The 14,560-nt window shown below is 38.9% G+C and overlaps 1 protein-coding gene across 1 annotated transcript in view; it reads right to left on the bottom strand.

The window, feature by feature from the left end:
* Positions 1-5,328: 5,328 nt before the first annotated feature.
* Positions 5,329-14,560, bottom strand: part of atad2b (ATPase family AAA domain containing 2B) — a gene marked incomplete at both ends in the record, with an annotated part of 64,039 nt that continues 54,807 nt past the window's right edge. Inside the window, 2 exons of the mRNA XM_083899102.1 lie at positions 5,329-5,370; positions 12,321-12,449. Of these exons, the coding sequence (XP_083755228.1) occupies positions 5,329-5,370; positions 12,321-12,449 (171 nt within the window). The remainder of the gene's footprint in view (positions 5,371-12,320; positions 12,450-14,560) is intronic.

Raw genomic sequence — 14,560 nt, 5'->3', positions numbered from 1 at the left:
ACATTATTTCAGTAGCGACATCTGCAGGAGAGGACGAAAAGTAGAGGAAACCAAAGTGACGCTCTCCCTGTTTATCAGTGGATTTGACGGGTTTCTTCTCTCTCCACTGTGTCAGAGAGTATACTTCTGACAGCCAGGGTAACTTTAATAATGGAAATAAACTCCATGAAACCTGATTCTTTTAATGACTTGCTCAACTTCATAAAAAAAACAAAAACAAACTGGGTCAGGTTTCTGTTTAAAGAGAGAAAATCTTCATGTTTTTCCTCTTTCGTTTGCACCTCCAGCCTAATCGAGAGATTATCTGAGTGGCCTGTTTTCTTTTCTTCCCTTGATTTATGTGATCATGCTCTCAGGGGAAAGGAAAACAGATTGAGAGAGAGAGGGAATTTCTCCTTTCCACTGACGTCTGATCAGATGTTCATGTTGGAGCAGTTCCTCCGGATAAAAGCACAATAATCACCTGTGACTGTTGTAAGTTATTTCCTGTTCCATGCTCTGTTTTTTCCCTCCACCAGATTCTCCTCCTCCCACACTTTTTGTTTTGTACCGCGTGTCTCGTTACAACCCCACGAAAGATGTCGGGTTTGTATTCTGTAAATATAGGAAGGAAATATGTATATTTTAAAAACCTGAAGGCAATTCTGTATAAATGTTTTTAGGGGGAGAAAAAAATACCTGATAGGTTGGACTCAAATGGTATGTCTGTAAATCTGTACCCAAAAAGAAGAAATTAACAATTGTTATTATTGAAACCTAATACATAAACCAGATCAATGAGCGCGTTGTGTGTGTTTTTCAGTCAAACCTGTAATTTACTTTTCTCGAGGAAATCACTCTGCTGGAATCAGGTAAGACTAGATTCTAACGTGTATTTAATACAGATAAAGAGAACATTTTGGGATATAAAAATACCAAGGTGTGATTTTGGAAAAGGAGATTCAACTAAAATCAGGCTCTCCAACTAAATTCAACCTGATATTCCACAGGGTAGTTCATTCTAGGGCTGCATCGAACGATTACTTTCATAACCATTGGGTCCTTGAAATGGTATGAAAATGGGGAACGTTTCCAAACTGGGACATGACGGTGTTCTCGAATGAATTGTTTTGTCCTCAAATCAGAATGGTTCAAGTTGTAATGATTTCTTGGTTATACAGAGCAAAGAAACAGATTAAAGGTCCCATATTATATCCTATTTCTACAAATAAACCTAGTTCCCTGGTGTCCTAATGAACATGTCTGTGACATGCTTTGGTCAAAATACCATAAAGATGAAGCACCACAGCAGTTCAATCACCCTGCCAAAACAGCCCTGCAGCTCTGTTTAGTAGTATCTCTTTAGGTCACCTTAAAAAAGGTCAAACAAAACTTCAGGGACAGGAAATGACATCAGCCACAGAGGCTACTGGGAGTTAACAGCAGTTAGCATGTGTAAAAGTGATCATATGCAGGCTCTAACAGGCACATTGCCGTCATATATAACATGCATCCACTGGACGGATAAACCCTCTGAGGCTGGAAGTTTGTGTAGAACTCTGTGCTGCACAGTGGAGCACTCTCGCGTGTCAACATTCCAGGTTTTATCTCCTGTACTTAGACTGAGGAGGACCACAAAAACATGAGTGTGTCATCTTTTTTCACATTTTGCCGACTGATAGGGCCTCCAGAGTCCCAAATATAAGGATTTAAATGATTAAAAAGTTGATTTTGCATAATATGGGACCTTGAACTAATCAAATAACCGTTGCAGGCCTAGTGCATTCTCCATTCCTCCAAATTAACAGCACAAAAACATCACAAATTTTACAGTTTGCACTTTTATTCAAGTATATCACAGCAGTTTATTTGAGAAATACAGTAAATGTTCCATTTCAAATATAACTTACACTAATGTAACATTGCGAACAAGTGTGTTAAATACACAACAGGAAAGAATAGACAAAAGTTATGAAAGGTTTTTTTGACTTAATTAACTGTGAAAAAAAAGTAGGGAAGAACAAAGTAATTCAGGATAGAACAAACCCTTTCTCCTTCTGCATGCTGGACTAAGTAGTTATAACTACCAGACAAAAATTGGTTGTTAGTCCAAACTGGCTACCATTTATAACAAGAAAGGAAGATCACAATGTATGACATTTAAACTACCCATATATTAATTCCCAATGTCTATTCAATTTTATAAAAGCCATTCTCTTCTCAAGAAAAAACAAGTTAATCTGATCCGGTTACCTCTACCTGGGCTGTGCTACACAGCCACTATGTTTTTAAGATCTGTTCCATCCTAATGTTGTCTCTTCCAGTATGCCACAATCGGCTTTAACCAACTTTTTAACAAAGAAAACTTTCAAACAATGAAATAAATAGAGAAGTTGAAAGGGTATGTTATCACGTGTTGAACCTGAGAGACCTGTTAACCCTTAATTTTTCCCCCCGAACACGATTGAAGAAACCTGCTACACAAACGCTGCGCAATTCAGCAAAAAACTTTAAATGCTTTCCCCGTTCTTAAAAAAGTCAAACATACAAAAAGACAATTTACTGAATATTAGGTGTAAAACAGGTTTAATAATAATAAATAATCAGAATCATGAGATGAAAATATGCCCGCCCCCCCAAAAAAGAGAAAAACCTATTCCTCTGTAGCTTTGAAGATATGGGATGATAATATGATCCAGGACGCCCCGTTAAGTGTCAAGGTACAGTAGAAATTAAACGAACCTGAAAGTAAAGCATTAAGTATACATCAACAAGCCTTTTTTTAATCTATGCAATCATCATCTGGCTCAAATGCAAACATACATTACAATCAGAGAGATACAAACAACTCTTGGATTACTGCAGCAGCTGTGGTTGCACGGATCTGGTACCTATGACGGCACTGGAGATTTTTGCAACAGTATTTTGAGGGGATGAAAAAAATACTGTTTTTGTACCCAGTAAACATTTTTTTTTTAGCATTTTAATAAATTAAGCTGAGGTAGCGTTGGTTTTTCTCTCTGCAGTAGTCCAAGTGCTAACCTGTCGCTGCCAGTTTGCATCTGGTTCTTAGCTCGTCTTTTCTTTGTCGTGACCTAGAATCTGAGAAAAGGCAGAGGTGAGCTGGGGTCAGAGCTGCACCAAGAGGTTCGGAGGGTTGGACAAAACTGCTCTGAGGAAAAACACGAGGGGGGGCTTTCTCCAACTGTCTACGACTGCTCAAAATACAACAACAGTAAATACCTTCATTCACTGAAGTTAAAAAAAAGAAATAAGAGAATCAAGCTTCTCTTGTCTGGTGCTGAGAGAACAGAACAAAATGCATCTATAAAGTCGGTACACACGTGAGAGGACAAAGAATAATGTAATGCTTTATACACCTTAGTGATGGGCACTGCCTAGAATGGCCTTGTTCAATGTGGATTCACAACCCATGCAAAAAAAACCAAAAAAAAACATCCACTCAAGCAAAGTATCTTATAAAAAAGTAAAAAAAAAAGAAGTTATCAAATACTCAATACATACGACAACAGGACTCTTGTGATCAGGTTGCTGTTAAGTCAGCACCATCTGAAGGAGTGGATAACATTTGGCACAACAGATAAGTTTTGTTTTTTTTGATTGTTACTGTTTTTTTCTAAAAATTATTTTTGCTTTTTATGAAAAAGTGAAAAAGAAATGAAATCTCTTTGCACCGGCTGTGTGTTCAGGTGGAGACTGACCCCCACGCCTGTCCCTCCTTTATGTATTTAATCAATTAAATAATTATTTATTTTATTTATTTCATTAATTAATTAATTAATTAATTAATTAATTAATTAATTAACTAACAAACAAGACTTAACTCAACATGGCCTCACACTAGCACAACATAAGTATATTTTGTCCCTCAGGTCTTCAAATGCCTTCAATAAACTGTCGGCCTATGTTGACGTTAATAGAAAGTTAAACCTAGATATGAACTTAATCGACTTCATTGTTTTTTTTTTTTTGCTTCAAAGCCACGTTGATCTCAGTGGTTAAGACCCACCGCCAAACTGGGGCCTGTTCATTGTCACAATAAGTAAATTACAACAAAAAAATAAATCCTGGTGAATTTATCAAGAGTTTGGTGAGGTTTAAAATTAAGGCACACACTAGGCAGTGCAAAACTACAGACACGTTCCTATTCATACTTCTTCCAGTAACCTCGGCTGGGGGAGTTGATAGGAAACCGAACAGGCGGACATGGCTTGAGAGGGAGGGGGGAAGGAGGGGGGAAGGAGGGGGGGGGGGCACATTCATGCTGTGATTTAAAGTGGGGTGAGGGTGCAGCTCGCACACAAACGATTAAGGACATGACAATCAGCTGAGGCTGTGAATGGCAGAGCCAGTCTGTGAGCAAAATGTGTTCAGCAAAATGGTGTTTTTTTTTTTTTACAGCTGATCTACAGGCTACGCTTTCTTTTTTTTTTCTCCGACAGCGACATTGAGACAAAACACTGAGGGGGCTAACAGCTTTCCACACCTGATGACTGCTGTAATGAAGAGGACATAATCACTTCTACTTCCTGCTGTGCTAACCTCAGCAGGGTTTGATGTTTGCACCAAAAAAGTTTTTGTAAACTCCAGTTCTGGGTGAGTGTTCATGACGGTGGCTCAGATACTGAACTAATTGAGTAGCTGAAATGGCAGGAATAAAAAAAAAAAAGAAAGAGAGAGAGAGAGAAGAGATCCACATAAAACTGGCTTATGATGATGGGCTCAGCAATAATGGAGTTCAGCCATTCAGAATATCTTCCTTGAGCGGCATTTAGCATTCACACTTTTGCTGGTGAGAATCCAAATGTGAGAGTGTGTGTATATGTGTGTTTGTAGATATGCATGCATCCCCAATCGTGTGTGTGCATGTGCATGTATGCATGGCTTGCTTCCGGCAAGAAGCCAACCAGGTTTGCGATATGACATCACCCGATCTGTTGGTTTTTTGCTAATCATCCAAGTTAAGAAGTAATCGCGAGAGCAGCATGGATCAAAGTTAGGATAGCACCCGAGTAGCACCAGAGTTGCCCGTCGCCGTGGGTGTGTGTGCACGTTTGTGTGTGTGTGTGCGTGTCTGACACACCTCCAGGAGTTTGGTTGTGTAGAATGGGGTCTGGATCTGGCCAGGTTCCTGAGACGATAGCACCATTTGAATGTCTCTGTCCTCGTGCTCCCTCCCGGCAAAAGGAGGACGTGGGAATTTTTTCCGTGTTTGATTTTTGTGTTGAGGGCTGGATTTTCGAAGCTCATTCACTGGCACTCAGTCAGTTTGTGTTTGTCTTTGTGGTCCCAGGCTGTTCAGGATTGACCTGATAAATGTTCTCCATCTCACAGGAATGTATCAAAATGCTGGATTCTGTCCTCCAAGTCCTGCGCCACAAACGAGAGAAGAACAAATACACACACGGCTTAGTCTCAACCATCACAGTAGACTCTTGATGTGTGTACAAAGCATCTTTGCACCATGGTTTCAATGTTACTTGGAAATTTCCTACAGCAAACAACAGCTTTCACCATGATAAATGATGTAAAATGAAGCAAAGCTGTGCTGGAATGAAACAGGCAATTTTTCTCAGCATGAAAACAGCAGAGTTTGACACTGACTAAAACTGAACAGAGCCACAGGAAGAGAGATGGATGTTCGCCTGCAACAGACTATGATTAATGCCTGTGTGTGTTCTCTCATCTGAATGGCTGAGTCAGTACGACAGACAACGCTGGAGGATAACAATCGACATTTACAACAGTTAAAGAATATCGACTTCACGGGAGACGACAATTTTACACTTTGAACGCAAAACTTTAGCAACAACCTGGCAACAAGAGACGCCAGGAGAAGGAGCTATTTGTGTAATTATCAAAGAACAGCAAAAGTGGAAAAGGCCTTTCGCACAAAAAAAAAACCTGATAAAGGAAATATCTTCTGGTGCAGTATTTGCTTTGATGTAAATCTATTGAAAAGTATGATTCCCAAATTATTTCTTCAACCAAGAAAGCAAAGGGCAGGTGAGGCTTTTTTTTAAGCTGAAATCATTAAGTGATTAATTGTTAAGTCTACTGACAGAAAGTGAATACAAAGTGAAATGCCAAATGTGTATGTGCTGTAATGTGAATAATTGCCAGTTTACTTAATAATAAACTGAATATATTTAGGCTTTGGAGAATTAGCTGAGGGGAAAAAACAAGCAAAGTGTGTATGTTAAGTTCTGCTAAGAGACACCGTACAGGGCAGTTTAAAATGTCATTTTATGAAAAGCTTATTTGTGACATATTATACTGAGCACTTTACACTGAGCGCAAACCAATAGTTGAATGGGTCAGGTACTGGACTCAGCGGACTATTTCCTGTAAAAAAAACAAAAACAAAAACACATTTATTCATACACTCCCTAACTCACTGATGCTTTCTGTTGAACCATTTGTTCATTAACCCTCACACCATCACACAAATAAGCTCTTACACCTTGACTCTTTGCACCTGTGACTGCAAACTTTATCTGACTGAAGGCAAATCACCTTCCAATCCGGTAAACTCAGCCTCTGCAGAAAATTCCCCGTCTCACTAATCTACTATGTCGGACAGAAAAAAGAAAGAAAAAAACAGATTTCCATAAGCCCTGGCTGCCAGCCAAATAGCTGACTACTCAGTGAGGTCCAGGCAGCTAAGTTATTACCATATTTAGTCAAAGTGACTGAGGCCCTTATACACCTCAACTGCAGGAGGTAACAGACCTTTATTTGAGGCAGACATGTACAAAAGAAAGGCCTTGGCTTCTAATTCCTGTTTTTGAGAGGTATAATTGGTCATATTTTAATACAAAGTCGCGTTTCCCCACTGCTCTCTGCGTGGTGTGAGGGCAACACTGCATGCAAATAAGACCGCTATCAAACCACTTCTTCAACGAGGCTACAGAAAAAGCAATATTTTTGAATGTTTACAGTCTCCATGTGCCATGTTTCAAACAGAGTGTGCATTGGTTAATGTAACGGTAAGTGTTATCCGTTAGCTTGCCGTACATTTATAATGTCCGAGTCAAAAAGTAAACAAATGCGGCCGTCATGGTTCATGGTCTCAGAAAGTTGCTCTACCAGAATCACTTACAGTAGCTCAGAGCTGCTCCAGAAGGAGGACAGAGGACAGAGAGGAGGACCGATACTAGGGGTGGGGGGGGAATTGCGATTCTAACCATCCACGATTCTGAAGCGATTCATAAACTTCAAAAATATATTTAAAAAAAAATTAAATAAAAATTAAGTTTCTATTTTGAAAAAACCCACCAAACACCAGTTTGTGTTATTTGTGTACAGTTTATTTTTTGTAACTTCTGGGAGAAAAAAGCAGCTAGCCCGAAGATTTTATTTATGCTAATTTTTTTGAACAGTAAGTAAGTTTTTATTTGTTTTGAATGAATAAATGTTAACTTTTGTCTTAAGTTTGCCTTTGTGTGATCACATTATCTTATACAAACTGTATTGTTTTGATGCCATAATTTGCCTTAACACACTATGCATTGTATCAGTTTTCAAATTTTCAATCGAATTGTGACCCTAAGAATCTTAATGGAATTGAATCGTGAGACACCCAAAGATTCACATCTCTAACTGATACTGTTGTTTTTTTATGTTATGATATGATATTATTGCATGCACATTAATCGATCATGGTGACTCATCAGGATTATCGGGAAGCTTGTCAACACTCATTATTCAAGTCATTCCAGGGCGTAATTTTTTGAACACAAGTCATATTTCTCAAAGGTTTTTTTTTTGTATAATTGTAACATCTTGTAAAATGTTTTGCTCATTTGAGTTACGTTTTAGAAACATTTGTTCATCCACTCTCATGGAGATGAAATACTGTTCATTTACATTTAAATTATATATAAATGAAAACATTTTTTTTTGCAGTATCATATTTTAACCTGAATAATAGTGAAAATGGATAATGATCCCATGCCTCTAAGTTAGTGACTTTTTCATTTCATTGCTCTATAAATAATATTTACTTGTAATGTCTCATCTTATAAATAAAATATAATTTCCCGTAGTGAAAGTGTATATGATAAAATAACGGCATTAAAATGTGCTGGAGTTTATATAGACTGAATCTGTATCCCGTTGAGAAAAAGCACGACCTGTAGCACCATCTTTCTCGAGCATTGGCAGAAGTCGGCCTCTTTCATGGCTAATGAGTAAGATGTAGCAGCATTGCAGATGTAGGGGTTTTATTTCCCAAAGGAGCCGTCAATACTTTGCAAAGGAGAAATCCAGCTCTGTGCGCTCTCCACTGTTAAGACGTCATCAACCTGTGATGTTCAACCCTTTTGTGACAAAGGTATTATAAATGACTTTGGTGTACTCGCTCCTCTGAACCCATCTCATCTCTTTCCACCTGAGCTACTGATTTCCTTCATTTCCCAGATCAAATTTTCAGCAAACCCTGGGAGAGCCGGGCTCTCTGTGGCGTGTACTTGTAGATTAGGAAAGTTTAAAAAAAGAAGGGGAAAAAAAAAAGGATGTACGTTTTTTTTTTTTTTCCAAAAAAGAAAAAGAGAGTCAAGTGAGAACAATCTTATGTTCTATGCCCAGATGAAGGGGTTGTCTCACAAGATACTGACAACAGGTTCACAAGGATGAAACGCTTTGTGCTCTGCAGGGGCAACTGTCAACAGCAAAATGACTCTCCCTCTGTTTTATGATTTATCTCTTTGTATGAGTGTTCAAGACTGCTGCTTACTGCTTCGTGTCTTCAGATGCTTACCATAAATGATTTACAGGGTGCACATGCCCTTAATTTTCTTCTCATGTAGTCAGGTCATCTATATTTCACTGCCTGTCAGCAAGGGTCAACAAGATGCTGCCAAATAACTAAATGCACCGAGATATACCAATGTGGTTTATTTTTGCAATATATATCTGCAATCTTCAGCAGCAGACACACAAATAATAATGTTCAGGTCGCTCAGCTAGTAGGGTGTGCAGCTCTGGCATCACACAGATCCAGGTCAAAGGTCAAAGGCTCCTACAAAGTCTTTAATTGTGGTCTGAGATACAAGGAAAATGTATTGCTAAGCCAAGGGTGATATAAATGGCAATTTGTAGTCGGGATCATGGCTGGTGTTATTGTGTGCAGAGCAGAGATGGTCCCTCTGGCCTTAACTGGAAGTAGGGTGCAGTCCAGTCCATCTGCTGAAAGGTCAGTTCTTCCAGAAGACTGAGACAGGCCGTACCCAGAGGAGGATGCACAGAGAGTAAAGGAGACAAATGTATGGACACGCTCCATTTCACTCGCCTCCACAACACACCATACACTGCAATGGAGTGCAACATTAAGTAGAAATGGCTTCAGCACCCCCCTGCATACGTGCATGTATGTGCACATGTTTTTGCATTCTCCGGGGAGTAACAAAGAGATGACCCGCTGCGGAGCCGAGATGAGTGTTGGAAACACAGGCAAACAAAGCGTGTGCCAAACGAGCTGACATTTCTGCCCTGGGAACACCAATTTAGGCTGGCAGTACGAGATGAACCCAGACGCGCGCCCTCCCCACCTCTGCCAACCGGCCTGGAGACAAGCAGCACCACCTGGCTGACTGCTCTCTCCCTTTCCTATGTACCGTTTCCACTCCTGACATCCTGACAGCCAGCTCTAGCTACCAGCACCAGGACACTGACATCTCTGACCCACTGTCTGCACGACATCCTACAGCAGCAGCAGATGACCAGATGGGATTCTGGGAAAATATACAGCAGCTTTTTCTGTACGGAACATTGTCAAAAGAGATTAGAGATGAGAAAACGAAGAAAAAGGAGGGAAGAAAACAACCAAATAAGACCTTGTACTGAGGGTTGTTGATCCTCATTTACTGTATGCACAGAATGCACTGTAGTTACAAAAAGACTGACTTACCACACCTTAATGTGCTACAATCAACACTTTCTATTTTATTTTTATGATTTATGGCCCTGAATAATAGGAACTATGCTACAGTATTCTAAAACCTGTAATTCAAGAGGAAAAGTGCAAAGATATAGCAATTTTAATGCCATACAGGCTGAATTGTACTGGTAAAAAATATTACATACCAAAGTATAGACCTTGAGCTGCTTTATATATATATATATATATATATATATATATATATATATATATATATATTTGGATACCTTTGAAAACTGCTTTGGATTCCAGCTCCTGGATTCACTTTGTCTCTAAACATCACAATCACAACACACAACAACTGAATACAATCTTATACAATGCTCACATAGAAGTCCCTACTGTCCTCATTAGATCCTATTGTGGAGCTCTTTCAACAGTAAGACAGATTTATATTGATACTACACAGGTGCACACCATTAATGTCCAGCTGTAGGTCCAGGGTGGATATGAATCATCTAATACCAACTCACCTACTGTGGTTTCTGCCATGATGACTCGACTTTGGTCTACATTTATGCTCCCAAAATTAATTTTCTACTTCGAACCTCAGATTTTATATACCCCCATTCACTGTTCCATTATGGCTTGGTGTAAAAAAAAGAAAAGACTAAAAACATGTGCCTTGGCATCATGAAGGAAGTAACTCAGACAACTTGACCTACTCTGCTTTCATGATGTCAAATCTGCAGGTCAAAATGAAGAAAATTATGTTATTTGGCAATTGGACAACTATATCCCCTGTTGTTATTTTGGGGGCCAATTCTTTTCGCTCTCTCTTGCTAATTTAATGTCTGCTTTCAAGGATTCTGTTTTATTCTGAGCTTTGTGGGGGTTTGTCAGTGTGAGGAGAGACTTCACTCCTCACTGCGTCATCCAACACTTACACCAGCACGGCATGGCAGTGGGTCAGTCATTTTTAGTAAATAGATTTCATAATATTTAATGACATAATGTTTGCAGTAGCTGCTTCTTCTTCTTCTTCTAAATGGGTCTGTGACTAACAGGCTCTCAAAGTTTGAAGTGTTTATTCCGCAGTGCACTGCAGTAGATTAGTGATGACAAAGTCAATCATGTAATTCTGTCTGGAAACGTGCCTCTTTTAGCCTATTTATCTCGTTTACATAAAAAGTATGTGGAAACGGCATAGTTTGTGATTAAAATAATGATTATTTGTGATGTTTTAGCAACCCCTGCATCGATGTATAATTTTTTTTATGATTTAACTACTTCAGGAGCCAGCAGCGTGACGTACAACGACGTGCCCCAGAGCTATGACGGACCCTTGTGCGTGCAAGTTACTACTAACAAAACTAACAAACAATGTGGATGTTATTTTGGCTATTGTATTTGGAAAGTAGAGAGGAGCAGTTACACGGAAGCGATCAGAACCATGGACAGCGCTCAGTGCCGAAGGTGAAAACAATGCACCTGTGCTTTTGCATCCGGTTTAAAAGCAAAATACTCCCAAATAGTGGAATTCTTGTTCTTTCTTCCAACAAACGGTTGCCTGCTAATGGTGTGAGGTGATTGCCTATAGCCTCACCCCCACCTCACTCAACCCTAACACTCACCAGGTCTTCAAACTGTAGAAAAATACTTAATTCTCCTCTTTATGTTCTGTACAAAAGATGCTTATAGAAGGTTTACAAACCAAAACAATTAAATAAAAATAACCATTAGGTTCAGTTGGGTAGAAAATAATGCCAAAGACTTTCAATGAAACAACTATTAGAGTAAAAACCTAATTTTACATTAAAGAAAAAAGTCTTAATCTAATGATATATTCAATCTCACAGGTACTTTGACTTTAAATAGATGCAGAACAAGTGAAACCTATTTTGTGAGACAGGTATAATACTATAACTCCCGGAAATACTCTCATACCATTGCAACCCTACAGGGGAAACAACTAATGTAAAAAGGATCCGAGCTGAATTTCAGTGAAATAAATGGTCAACATGACAGAACCAGCAAACTTGTATTGTTTGTGTTCCCTATATAAATCATATTCATTCATCCTCCTTTCTTTCCATATTATCCCCCCGGTAATTTCCCCCTGCGGTAACTGTACACCCATGTAGAATATATACATTATATACGGTTGTCTCCCTTCAACATAAATGTATACACTCTACATTGATATCAATATATAGCGTGCATCTCTGAGCTGTACACTCACACACTACTACAATCAGATAAACCGCATTGTTTTACTTAATGTTACGTTTATATTTCATTTTTATGTAGCTGTAAGAGCTCAGGAATTTAGTCCATGTTTTTTTTTTGCTTGCTTTAATCGACTAGATATCCTACTGAGAACAGTTTAGACTGCTAATGCACTTTAGAAGAGCTGACTCAGTGTGTCTGTTTAACTGACCTCCAGTAGCTGGGTCTTGTCGTACTCTCTGCGGTACTTGTAGATACACTGGCTGAGAAGGGAGTACAGTCTCTCCAGCTGCTCCACGCTGTAGCCGTCGCTCTTCCTCACCGCCATGTCCAGTAGCACCTGTGAGGAAATAAAACAAAGAAACACATGAAATCGATGGCACTTAAAATACCACAAACTCCTGATACAACTCCTTCCTTTCTCCTTCCAGTGGTTTAACCAGCCACTAAGTGCAAGGGCTTAGGTAACATATCTGCTTTTTTTTTAACCTGTATTCAGCTGAAAAACACCTTTCTCACTCATCCAGGCGTAACTTTAACGACCTGATGCAATTATTCTCCACACCTTTTTGAAAGTAGTTGTGCTGTTTATTTATTTTCCAAACTTTTCCCCCTACAAAAAAAAAGTTTTTGCAATTGTGAAACAACAAAGACCAATGACAGGACATCTTCCATCATTTTCTGCTTGAATTCCATTTATAATAATCCACATCAACGGAGAGAGAGCGAGAGAGAGAGAGAGCACTGCAAGTCATAATGTCTGCCGTGCTCACAGCGAAAACAAGATTTCTTTCTTGGCACAGGTAGCCAAAAATATTATTCTTAATTATTAACTACTACATTGGGAAGTGGGCAGTTACTGCAATGGAAAATAAATGAATAAAACAAGAGGCACTTGTTTATTTATGCACTATAATTTGTATTCTTAACATAGATTTTTTATTTCTAAATAACGACTATTGTCCATAATGGTATAACGCAACACCCTTCTTATAAATATCTATTACCTTGTGAAAGGTAGTGAGGTAAAGTGAGACACTGTGCTGAATAACTAGTCATACCAAATGAGCACTGATGTTGGCGCACAGAGACGGAGAATGTGGAGGTCAGCTATATTCAAAAGCAATTAAGATCAGAGTGACAGCTAATTAAAGCTAATCATAATTAGAACCAAGTTTACATTTCACTGCTACTTTAATTAAAACGTTCTGGACAGTCAAACGGCCTTTAAATTGACCTGTTCCTCACATTTTAACCGAGCCACAGTCTGCGTGTATCTATTTAAACACAGGACTCATCAGAATGCACGGACTAAGAGAACAACGGCACAATAATTAAAGTTGCATTACTGATTCAAGGCAGAGAAATTCTAAAGTGTGTCTACACACTTACCAGAGGGACGGCGTATGTTAAACACACAAGACCAAGGCAATGTCAAGATGAATACGAAGTGAACGTTCTTAAAAGCCTCTCGTCAGCAAATGTCCAAAAGATAATTACAGGGGCAAAAAAAGTAAACACCACTTTAGTCACTGTACTCCGACTACCAGTCGTCTTGATTATTGTCACATCAACAAAACCTTCAGTCAGACGGAACTCGTGAGCACATATTTAACTTTAGAAGCAGCACCTCACTTCCCTGTAAGGACGTCTTCACTTTGCAGCACAAACACATCGCATAGACTTAGGGAAGTGAATTTCAAACACCAGCTGTCCTTGAGATCCACCCTCGATGTTGGCAATTCAGATGCTACCCCACAGCTATCAACATAAATAACACGGACAGGCTAGTTTATCTCCTGCAATATGACAGCGTAAACATTATGGATAAAGACGGGCATTTTAACATTGAGGCAAACCTGGTCAGAATGTCTGCTACTGTGAGAGGGAGTAAAAGATGACCTTATTTGTTAAAGATATAAATAAACAATGACATTTTCTTCCATCTTTTAAAATTTTCAAAATACCTAAAAATGAAAATGGCCCACAACAAAGGTTTGGGCATACTGGACGCTGAGTATTTTGGACAGAATCATAGTTTGTAATGATTTTTTGTGGAGGTTTAGAGTATCTGACTCACTGGGCAGATTTTTATCTCTTCTTCAAAGAGCTTCTACTTATTCAAGATTCTTGGGTAAGCATTCATGCCATTCTCTTTTAAGGTCTAGCCATAGATTTTCAATTAATGTTGAGGTAGGAAAACTGTGAGGGCCATAGCAAAACCTTCACCCTCAGTCACTAGTGGATTTTAAGGTGTTTTGAAGCTAGCTAATTGTCCTGTTGTATAAGCCTCTTCTATCTTCTTTTTTTTATTAAATAGTGAGTGATGTTAGGTTCCAGATTTGCTGGCATTTATTCGAATCTATTCTTTCTGTCTGCCAGTGAACTGCAACAAATGCACAAAACTTGATCGGCCCTATACCTAAAGGTTGAATAAAGGTTTTCTTCTGA

The sequence above is a fragment of the Microchirus variegatus genome, assembly GCF_963457635.1.
Source record: "Microchirus variegatus genome assembly, chromosome: 12".
NCBI lineage: Eukaryota > Metazoa > Chordata > Actinopteri > Pleuronectiformes > Soleidae > Microchirus > Microchirus variegatus.
The sequence above is the reverse complement of the archived record's forward strand: the minus strand, read 5'-3'. Positions and strand labels throughout refer to the sequence as shown.